At 32.7% G+C, this 11,813-nt stretch overlaps 2 protein-coding genes across 3 annotated transcripts; one reads left to right on the forward strand and one right to left on the reverse strand.

Moving 5' to 3' along the window:
* Positions 1 to 1,127: 1,127 nt before the first annotated feature.
* LOC130677868 (odorant receptor 13a-like) lies at positions 1,128 to 3,927 on the forward strand. Of its 2 annotated transcripts, none has more exons than XM_057484765.1 (3): positions 1,128 to 1,410; positions 2,119 to 2,827; positions 3,334 to 3,919. In XM_057484765.1, the coding sequence occupies exons 1-3, from the start codon at positions 1,213 to 1,215 to the stop codon at positions 3,672 to 3,674; spliced, it is 1,248 nt and encodes a 415-aa protein (XP_057340748.1). In that variant the 5' UTR covers positions 1,128 to 1,212; the 3' UTR covers positions 3,675 to 3,919. The 2 variants fall into 2 exon arrangements, with proteins under 2 accessions (XP_057340748.1, XP_057340749.1); XM_057484766.1 differs by lacking the exon at positions 1,128 to 1,410 and adding an exon at positions 1,419 to 1,548 and having other exon boundaries at positions 3,334 to 3,927.
* Positions 3,928 to 4,874: 947 nt separating this feature from the next.
* On the reverse strand, positions 4,875 to 6,384 carry LOC130677871 (nuclear receptor-binding factor 2-like). The gene is made up of 4 exons (XM_057484769.1): positions 6,270 to 6,384; positions 6,154 to 6,187; positions 5,521 to 5,777; positions 4,875 to 5,449 (listed from the first exon to the last, which is right to left on the reverse strand). The coding sequence occupies exons 2-4, from the start codon at positions 6,175 to 6,177 to the stop codon at positions 4,972 to 4,974; spliced, it is 759 nt and encodes a 252-aa protein (XP_057340752.1). The 5' UTR covers positions 6,178 to 6,187; positions 6,270 to 6,384; the 3' UTR covers positions 4,875 to 4,971.
* Positions 6,385 to 11,813: the final 5,429 nt, after the last annotated feature.

An 11,813-nucleotide genomic window follows, 5' to 3' on the forward strand; every position in this document is an offset into this window, starting at 1 on the left:
TTTTGGACATTGCATAAATATTTTGAATTTTCTAATATTAATAATAAAACTATTTTTGACAAATTATTTGCTATTGAAAAATTGTTAACTGCTGATTGATTTCATTATTCAGTATAGTAATGTATATTCTCTATTTCTATTTATTATTCTCTGAACTTGTCTATCTGAGTTTCCTTCTCTGTGTGAGAAACTCGGGTAAGTGAGAAACCTCGATAAGTGAGAAAAAAATCTTAGTCCCTTCAAGTCTCACTTATACAGGTTTCACTGCACAAGGTATTTGCAAGCTAACTTTTCGCTAAATGGCGTCATGTGTTTTTTCTAACACAAATCACATGTAATAAATAAGCAATTCGTTGAATATATTCTTGAAATATAGTTAACTTTTTTTTAGTGTTAAATTTCAAATGACATTAAAAAATTTTATTTTTATATATATAACTTTTTCATTTTTTAACACAAAACATTCGTTAAAATCAGAAAACACAATAAACTTCGGTTAAATCTACACCCATGGACTCGACCCAGTGGATGTATAATTTCTTATCATACACCTAAGTCATTTCGGGCAAGTTTGCGCACACTTTCCCCACATGAATCTAATGTCACTTTTTAATATTGAAATTTTTTGAATTTGATTCTTTCTCACTATTGCTGTTGGATATTGAAAAATTGTCTCTGCTAAATTCTTTGATTAAATAAATCTATGAAGATTTAGATATATATTGATATACGTACTTGAACAAAAAAATCACAGTATTCACAGTTTTTACAACTGAAAAAACTCGTTTTCAAAAGAAACACTCGAATATGATATTGTTATACATTAGACTTGAATATTCTTAAAATTTAATTTGATACTGTACTATTAAGGATGAAATACTCATCCAACCGTTTGTCTAATTTCTTGGATATTTTTGAACTGACAATGCTTCTCGATGTTACTGCTTCAAAGATTGTCAATAGACTGACACAAAAATCGATAATACTGATACTAAAATAAAGTTCATCAGTTTCCTTCTCGATATAAAACTTTATCATATGGATAAAACCACATCATTAATTAAGTATACTATAGTAGACGAACTGTGTTTATGAATAAAAAATGGGGATGTCTCATGCAGATATCCATTACATATTTACACAGATAGAAACTTTCTTTCGAGAATTTTTTATGCTAAAACTTTAGAATATAAACTTTAAAAATATAAAGTAATGATAAAAATAACCTCAGTCCTACAAAGAGTATTTTTAGTCATAATGGAAGCACCGTTACGTAACACGAATTGGAATGGTGATACTAGATATGCTTTAGGACTTTATAAGTACATTACAAAGAGTATTGGAATCTGGCCATGCGATTCTCAAACCATTCCATCAAAAATTCAAACAATATTAGTTATTATACTTGAGGTACTGTCATATTTACATAACTGTATTTTTATTTTTTAGAGTGTTAATAAACCAAAATTGATACATCCATGGAGTGGTGGATATTTATCAGTGTAAAATCGTGGCCTCTTCAAATTAAACTAATAATCTGGTGCTGGGGTTCGTAACGTCAACAATAAATTAAATTAACCTGATAACCAATATATTAATTCAATTTCATTTAGACGTATTTATTATTCTCTTTATTTTCTGAGATGGAAGGAGCTTAGGCCCGAAGATGTTTGGGCTCGCGCTGGCTGTAGTTAAACCCCACGAGAGCACTCGGCGTGCAACCGACATAGTCAGGATTCGATTCCCAGTTCAGATAATTTGATTATTTTTTGATAAATAATGTTCATTGAGATGGCCCCTTCCATATCTTTCCCAATCTTCTCCTACTCTACAAATTTTCGATCGCAAAGCTCTCTAATGCTTCGCATCACGAGTCGTGTAAAATTAACAAAAAATCCGAATTTCGATCATTTTTGGGAAGTTCAAAATTCGTGACCCTTAAAAATTTTTTATCTGGCTAATTTTTGAGGAGCGTTTTCACAACTTGTTACACCAATAAAATCTCGTATGAGGCCCGCAAAAACTAAAAATTCCGTTTTTTTGAGCCACTCTTATATAAATATATATATGCTTAGTGTCAACCATTTAATTTTACATATTTTAATATTGTTATGACAGATTACCATGGCGATAAGCATATTAAGTGAGATTAATCTAAACTGTGGAGAAGTGAATGACGTTATTCAAATGTATTCACTAGCAGCATGTTGTGCTATTGTTATAATAAAAATAGCATCACTTCGTTACAACAATAAAAAAATTTTTGCAATAATATCATCGAGCATATATGATTGGGAAACAGTTACACATCCGAAAGCTCTTGAAATTATGAAGCGAAACGCAAAATTGGCTCGCTCTGTTTGCCTTTTCCAAATGATATCTGCTTATTTAACAGCTGTTATGATCATAATAGGACCTCTACCATATCTTAATTTGCAAGTCAATGCGACACTTAATTCATCTGATATGATATTTAGACCTCTGCCATTGCGGACAGTTTGTTTTTACGGTGAAATGTCAACTAAAATGTTTTCTGCCGTTTATATACTCCAAGCTATCCAAACTTTATCAACGTGCACTGGTAACATAGGATGCGATTGTTACTTTTTTGGCATAGCTTTACATGTTGCGGGACAATTTGAATGGCTCGGAGTTGAATTTGAAACTTTGAATACTGAAGCAAGTGAGGAGGAATGCAGTAAATCATTGGCAACTCTAGTCAGTAAGCACAATCAACTGATGCAATTGTCAGACTATCTAGAAGATTCATTCCACATTTGTATATTTCTGGTTTTATTAATAAATACGGTTCAAATTTGTTTAAACGGTAAGAATCATCAACAAGTATGTCGTGTATTCTAGTGAGAAAATTATAGAATTTTTACATGAGACCCGGATTTCGTCTGCGGGCTCGAAAATCCTGATGCATTATAGAATATTTTTAAGCGCGAAGAACTCAAAAGTGTATTCACAATAATGCTTTCGAGCTCTAAATCAGCGGGAAGTTTTGAGACTGATCTATAGCGTCAATCATTTCCTAGATTTTTTTGTTTTGCTGCGGACTGCTCTGCGTTGTCTGCAAATTCAATTATTCGAACTCTGGGAGATTAATCAATTGATTAAAAGTAATGATGGACGGTAAATTTTGCTACATAAGTCACTTTATATACATGTATATTTTTTTCCACTGGTGCTAACTCTGACGGATATTTTTTTCAAGCTTCGTGTTGCTTCTCCAAATTGTATACCTCGGACGCGAAGCGGGGAAATCGGACTTGATATTTTTTTTCTATCTATATAGATATATAAACATCTATAATTTTTATTTTATAGGTATGCAAATGATTGTGAGTGTGCGACTCGGAGATACTGCTACTGCCATTAACGCAGTAATCATTATATACGTGATGAACCTCCAAATTTTTCTTTATAGTTATGCTGGAGACCGCTTGACTTCTGGAATTGCAAATTTACACGTTGCAATATATGGTAGTACATGGTATGACTTACCACAAAAAACTATAAAAGACTTGTCATTCATTATGCTAAGAGTTAATAAGACTTTTAATATAACAGCCGGAAAAATTTATCCCATGAATATTGATAGTTTTAAAAATATCTTAAAAGCCATGCTGTCTTACTTTTCTGTAATGCAAGCCATGTTTGAAGAATGAATATGGAATAAATTTGATAATAATTAGTACGTCATTGACAATATAAAAGAGGAAATAATGTTTTTTTTTGTTCTCTTGACAACCCATATTAATAATATTATTTTTATTCGCATCCATTATATTTAATTAATGATACATTTCAGTCTGAAATGAATGGGTTTACGCACACTTACCCACAGCGCACACTTGCCTCACATGACTTTACTTGTTGAAGTTACTGCATTGTATCAATGTCCTTATTATATTTTACTTTATATGTACACGGAGAATGTATTTTTGTTTAAAACGCTATGGTGTAATAGCGATGCCGGTCCATGTTGGTGACTTGTCGAAAATTGAAATAAACACATGCAAAAATTACTATGGTCATAGTAAAATGTCCTATGGTTACAGTAATTTATGATATAATCGTTGTAAGTTCTCCTATGGTCACAGTAATTTTTCCATCTGTTAATTTCAATTTTTTACACGTGGCCATTGTCCGGCATCACTATGATACCACAGCATTTTAAGCAAGAATTAATTTTCCGTGTATGTTTATAGATGCCTGATGATTCATAAAAGAATCGAAATGTCGCTAAATCAATAATAAGGGTGCTTATCGTTTTGCCCACATTCGTGCTATATATCATTAATCATATTAATAATGATTAAAACCAAAAAGTACTGAGATCGTGGTAAAGCACATTGGCCTTTAGTCTTCCAACGTGACCGTAAAACTACAAAAAATCTCTGATACTCGTGACACTGACAAAAAGGGTTACTTTACCCGACTAAGATTTACTTAAGTCAATGATAAATCGATCGTATTTTTGGATATGGCCAAATGAATATTCAATTGTGAGAAAGATATAATATATTTAAACAATTTAATTGCGTGAAATAAGTTATTTATTTGTGGTAAAGAAATGACCAGTATCATAGAATGACATCTATGGTTAGACTATCTCATTATGTTGCATGTATTAATGAATAGCGAAACATTGCAAATAATAATTCGTTAATTACATCACTTAGTCCTACATGCTCTGATAATAATATTTACATAATAATTTGAGAATCTTATCAATACTTAATAAAAAAAACACATATATTTCTGGCACTTATATAATTTTAAAAATATACAATTAATAAATTTAAATATCTTAGTAGTTTTTTAGAGCACAAAAATAAGGCTGATCCCTTAATTACGTATAACTCTTGTACAAACTTTTTTCACTTTTATTCAGCAACATACAAAATAAGATAAATTTCCAGAAAACTTGAATAAATATTTAAGATTGTCCTATATAAACTCTTACGATGATGTGAAATCAAACAATGGCATTTCCAAAGGTGCCAAAGGAGGCAGTGGTGCTAATCTTAGCGAATGTCCTTCATTTGAAGACATCTCATCAGTTCCGGTAACTGAAACAGTATGCAACCGTTGTGTCAATTGCTTGACTTCTTGTTCTTTAGCTTCAAGTTGACTAAGTAAACTTTCAACGAGAGATCGCAGTTGAGAATTAACAGTTCGCAATTCTTCAATCACAGTGACAGTATCTTTGGGATGTTTGAAAGCCTGATCATCATCTGGTAATGACATAAGACTCAGCAAACTATCCTGCTCTTCTATGGTTTTATAAATTGCTTGCCTTAATGATCCCTCAAATTTTTCTGTTACCACAGGAACAGTAGATCCTTTGTCATGATACTTAACGACATGCTTACTTAAAATATTCTTTTGCTGATTCTCTAATGTATTTTTGTACTCATCGTACTGCGCTTGCTTCATCCTAAAACGTAAGTTATGTCATATATTTTATGAAAAATTACTTAACATAAACAATACGATAATATTTTTTACCTCACAACCACAGCTTGCCTTTTATAGTAATCACTTTGTAACGCCAGTGATTCCAGTGCAACTATCGAATGAACTGATGACACTGCTGACCTTGAATTGTTGTCCGGAGGATCTGAATTTTTTATGTCTGCAAAATTATTACTCAGCTGACTATGAGCATCCGCAAAAAAAGTTGATACTTTTTCATAGCAATCAGCTGCTTCCTCGAATTTTCCTTTCTGTAGAAGGGAATCCGCTCTTCTGAGCTTTTCATGGGCCTTAAAAAATATGACAAAGTTTTTAATCAGATGAAAAAAACGGGTAGAGTATAGACGTAGGTATTAATTAATACTTGAGTTATTCATTTATCGAGCGTAACACTGATAAACAAATGAAAAACATGACGCAACATCGACTGTCAATTGTTCTTTGTGTTATTTTTATCATATGTATGAACAAATTACTTGTAACTAAAATACAGTTTTAATAACATTTAAAGTTTTTGATATCAAATTTTGGAAAGTTTTTTTTCTACGTATTTTATTAAAAGATTTATTAAAAGAAATCAATTTTTTTAATGTCTGTTGCTTCCCGTATCATTTTGTTTATCAAGTAAAATTTTCTGCTGTTATTATTTTTAATTATAACACTTACTAGATTCAAGATCGCACTTTCCATGACTGATCAGCTGATTGTAAAAACAAAATATACAATTTATTTTTATTTTTGAGGTAGTTTACTCGCGACCTATAGTATGTGCTTTTGCTTACTTTTTCACTCGCTATAGCTTCCTCTTTTACTTGATATCGCTTACTTGCTTTTTCTCATTTAAAATTGTGAGACAGATTTCTTTAAATATTTACAACTTTTTCACTAATCGGTGGTATGACTATTTTAAAATTTTTTTAAAGTCAAATTTTTTTTTTCTACAATCTGTTAGTTTTTGGAAAGAATCTTAAGCAAAATGATTTGAAATATACGTGAAAATATGACTTTTTTTAAGGTTAGTCCGAGCTACTACATGCTAACTGTGTGCACTTTGATTATCAATATCTCGCCTTACAAACATGAAATTCTTATGAAAAGTCGGTTTGCGAGTGAACTACCTTAAATAGCTATGTACATATATCAACAAGTCGACTTTACCGGTAGAGTTGGTAAGTTAATTATGTTGATAAATTGAATTGTATGAAGTCAAAAAGTTAAAAAACTATTTTTTTTTTCTCACGAAAACCTTGATAGCGAGACTTTCTGATCAGAAAGTTGGTGTCAATTAGTTGTGATCAAGTTGACGACAACTTCAGCCTTTGTAACTGTTGACTACAAGTTGTTAGCAATTTTCTCCGAAAGTTGGTGACAATCTACTGCCGCAACCTGTCGACAACTTTCTGAGAAAATCGAAGGCAACTTTCTGTCAAAAGTTAATCTGAAATTGTTTATACATACTGTACGTCATCGAGATGTCAAAAGTTTCATTTCAATTTCTTAGCTGAAACTTCGGTTTTTGGGTCCGTTTTGCAACAAAAAAATTACCATACGTATATAAAAGTAGTGTTTAATGTCTGTACCATCTATCTTTTGCTCGCTTAATAGATAAATAAATCACTCTTGTATGATTTGAAATATCACTAGAATGCTGCTAGATGTCGCTGCTTTGTTACTTATCTTGCTTTTGCCCATCTCAAGCGCGAAAGCACTGAGGGTGCTTTGCTGAGGTTCTTTCTCTTCGGCAATTTCACCCACACAAGATCATTTCCATACCCTTTTCATTGCACCAAAATTTGATTACATTACATTGCATGTGTTGTCTATTCGATTCTATGCTATTTTTGACCTATTTAAGCAGATTCTATGGGAACTTTTGGATAGGGGTGTTGTCAATTGTTACATATGAATCTTCGTAAGCACGATAACTCTCGAAAGACAGGTAATCGGAATCATTTTTAACTTCCCGCTAAGAAAATTGTAAATTTTCAAAAATTCGGGAAGTTATTGGTTTCGGTCCGATTTACGAAAATTGAATTTCCATCAGATGTCGACGTTTCGAGGTCCTAGGAAGCTATCCTGACTAATTTCACGATGATGTCCGAGTGTATGTATGTGTGTACGTACGTACGTACGTACGTACGTACGTACGTACGTATGTATGTATGTATGTAAATATTTATAACTCTTGAACGGATGAACCGATTTTGATCGTTGAGGTGTCATTCGACGCGGCTTGTTAATGTCTTGAGGCCGTAAAAATTTGAACTTAATCGGTAGGGTGCGTTCAGAGATATTTCAAAAATAAAATTTTTTCGAAAATGTTTTATTTGGATAACTTTTAATTTGCTCGATGGATTGATTCCAAAATCTAATCAGCTCTAAAACTCTATAAGCCGCGTCGAATGCCACCTCAACCATCAAAATCGGTTCATTCGTTCAAGAGAAACCGTTGACGAAAGAATTCAAAAAAAATTTTTTCCTTGGTTTTTTTGAAATTTCTCAAAAACGGCTAAATAAATCAATTTCAAAATTTGATCAGCTTCAGAACTTGATAAAACGCGTCGATTGCCACCTCAACCATCAAAATCGGTTAATTCGTTCGCGAGATATCGTGGGAGAAGGAAATGCTAAAAAATGGTTTTTTACAAAACAATGGCATACAAAAGTATTTGCGAGCTCGAAGAGCTCGAAAATGTATTCACAATAATGTTTTCGAGCTCAACGAGCTCGAAAACAGCGGGAAGTTTTGGGGCTGGCCCGCAGGGTCAACTGACAGACCGATTTTTTTTATTAGCTCTGTATTTTTTATTGCAAGAACCCTTGTGAAAATCACGGTCTAAATCCGGCCTGTCTCTTTATAAGTAATAAATCTCAAAACTGATAATTCGACATTAAATTTCGTGTATCAATGAAATAGTCCAATTTTTTCTCTTTCTAACAGCTGACTACATCTATCTGCCTCTCTTTTTTCTTTCCATGTTTCTATCTAAGTAGTACTGACAATAAAATTGGCGTGATAGTCGTAAAAGAAAGTAGTGACATCTACGCAAAAGGCGGTCTATTTGAAAAAATATTTTTTTTTTTTTTAATTAATTTAATTTTAAATATAATTTTTTGATGGATTTAGTAGCATGATTGAAAAATGTTCGTATTTCGTTCGATAAGTTGTTTCTTATGAGCGCCGTGACAACCAACCCGTGAGACAACCATACCCGGTCTTTCCTACATGTGTGGCGTCGGATTGAACACGGATTCAGACTTCTTATGATGTCAGCTCGCTTTCGACGGATAGCTAATTTCACCATCATCTGAAATCATATTGTTTTATCCCTTGCCACATAATATACTATTATATTATAAGGTTGCTTATATTTTTAGGAATGACTCTCATCAACATGAAAGTGAACCATATCTTGATGGAAATCGTGTTCCGTTTAGAACAAACCTAAGAGCAGAGTTTATCTATCTGATTACATGTACTCTTTAATTTGATATGACCTGTAAGCTATTTGTTGAATTATTAAAATATTCTAGTATTTTGCAAGAGTCAGAGTCATCTTGGCAACGCTCATAAAGAATTTAATATTAAGAACTCAAAATCACCGTAAGATCAATTGAATATTGAAGGTAGTGAACGGTCGATCAGGATTATGATTAATTCTGTTTAAATTGATAAATTTCCCGATTCTTATCTATATCGTTAAACCTGATAAAAAAATGAATATTTTTTCAAATTAAGTCGTTTAAAAATGAAGCCTTACTCTCTAAAAATGAACTAATAGTGAACTGCACTGCGAATCAGTGGATAGTCACTATTTCTCCCGCTAATTTAATCAGTGGTATAACTGGTTCCCAATGCATATCCACCAATTCGCAGTGAATTTTACTAATTAATTCTCGGGAGTATGTAGTTAAAAAAAATTTTGGTCCTGGTACCAAAAATGGACTATTTTTCAAAACAACGATTTGATTCTTCTGGTAAATTACACGTTTTTATATCTTATTTCCATTTCTTCAGCGCACGTTCCCTGTCTACTCGTGAATGGGCATGGCAAGGACCAACAGTGGGTATGAATGAAATAATAAATATATAAATACGGGGCAGCGTGGGTTGCGACAAGCAAGCAACCAGCAGCAGTAACCACATGGATTAAGTGGAGGACGGGGTAAGACGCAAACGGCGCACGCCATGTACGATCGAGGTCATCACCTTTCTATAACTAAAAGCCTGCTTTCGCCCTTTCAAGTCTTTTCTTCAATTTTTACTTTTTTTGTCTTTTGTTTTCATCTCATTTAGCTTCGATTAAACGACTTTTCAAAACAATGCTTTGAAGAACCAAAATCTTCGGTATCTTTATTCATGTGAATTATCCTTTGAAATCGTAATTAGTTTTTTTTTATACATTTTAACCATTTCATCAATTTTTCCTAGTTTACCGTTGTTTTTATAAGAACATTAAGAGACTCACAGCGTAGGTGTAGACTCGGAACAGTGGGTGGAATATTCTCACCATCGAAGAGAAGCAAGAGAGAGTAGAGATCGTTTGTACTTTTACTCTTTTCATTTCTTCCTTTCTCTCTCTTTATCTCTTTCGCTAGGACCCAGAGGTCATCGTCCCCCCATTCTGAGGTATCTACCTTCTTTTTATGGTCGTGACATTTCTCGACGACCATTTTTCGTTATGTTGTGTGTGATGACCCGCAATTTTCAGACTTCTTGATGCAGATCAAAGCGCAATGATATTAGATAACTTTTTTTGGTTATAATCATATACACCTCAAAGAGTGTTGTGATAGAATCGAGAATGCCGATACGTCCCACCATCATACAAACACGTTGCTTACCTATTTCATCTCGCTGTCCTTCTCCGAGACTAGAGCTTCCAAAGACGGTTAGGGAGGTACGGTTTCCGGTCGCCCACGCGAACTACTATACCTAGTCAGCGTACGAGTTGTGAAAATCTCCAATTCAAACATCAAGTGTATATACCTGGCGCAATATACAGGAGAGATAACTACGTTATGAGATGATAAAAGATAGAGAGTGATTATTATTCTCTTAATGACACGCAGAGAAATCTATGATCTAATCAATTAATATGGGGGTTATTCTTAATCCAATGGACAACTTCGAATTCCGGTTAGTTTATATTTTTAAGTCAATTCACTGATCGAACAGATCCCGAAATAATTAACCAACTAGTGGTATCTCAAGAGAGAATTAACTCATCCATAACTTGATGCTGTAGGTATTCGAATGTTGATCACTAGAATTTTTTTTATTTTCTATTTCATCATAATAATTTTATAATTAGTTTTAGAAATTTAAATTAACTAGGTCTATATTCTCTTGTTAGAAGAAAAGGTAGTGTGTGTTTTTATAGAATTTCATGAAGGTAATGTGACTCCAATCTTCGAGACATTTAGTATTCATTATTAGGAGAGATCATTTGACAACTTGTTTATTTTATAAATGACATTTTTTCCTTTTCTGAATAGTAAATTTCAATACTTACTGCAATCTATGAGAGGGAGGGGCAAAAGGTGGTACTTAAGGAAATACCAAGTTTTCGAGGACTCAAATACGCTAAATCTTTTTTTTTTAATGATATTCAAAGTAAATAGAAGAAATTTTCAGTTACCGTTGAAAAAAAAAATTTTTCATTTCTGCGGGCAAAGTGGGGTACCCCCTAAAAAAGGTAAAAAAAAAATTTCTGGATTTTAAACAAATTTGATTAAGTTGAATTATTTTTAAAGTAATTTACATGAAGAAAAATTATATTTTACATGTTTATTGGATACAAAAGAAGAAAAAAAATTTTTAATAGTTTTTATCATAAAACAAACGTCATTAATATTTTTCAACTGACAATTGATTTTTGAAAAAGTTTACCACAAAAAATTCAAAGTAACGCTTAATTATATTCACAGAAGTGATTTTGGAATGTTTAAAAACCATTTAAAATATAAAATTTTTTTTTATCAAATTTTGGGGGTACCCCATTTTGCCTACTCTACCCCCTTTTGCCCCCCCTCCCCTATATTTATACAGTAAACAATACACTGTAAAAAATCGGGATCCAATTCGAAGTGACTGTGGACCGTTTAGCTTATGAAATTCTCAAACAAAGATTGATATGCCCAATAATATCTTCATGTTTGCAGAGAAACTCCTGATTCTTGATAATCCTGAGGTGCATCTTCTTCGTTACTCCTCTTTTCTTCAAAGGACATTCGACTGTAGGAAGGATAGTTTCCGGTCGCCCACGCTTCTTCTCCGCAACCACTGTACTGTTTTAGCAGCATTAAGGGACGTCTTGTATAAA

The sequence above is a fragment of the Microplitis mediator genome, chromosome 11 (genome assembly GCF_029852145.1).
Source record: "Microplitis mediator isolate UGA2020A chromosome 11, iyMicMedi2.1, whole genome shotgun sequence".
Taxonomy (NCBI): Eukaryota; Metazoa; Arthropoda; class Insecta; order Hymenoptera; family Braconidae; genus Microplitis; species Microplitis mediator.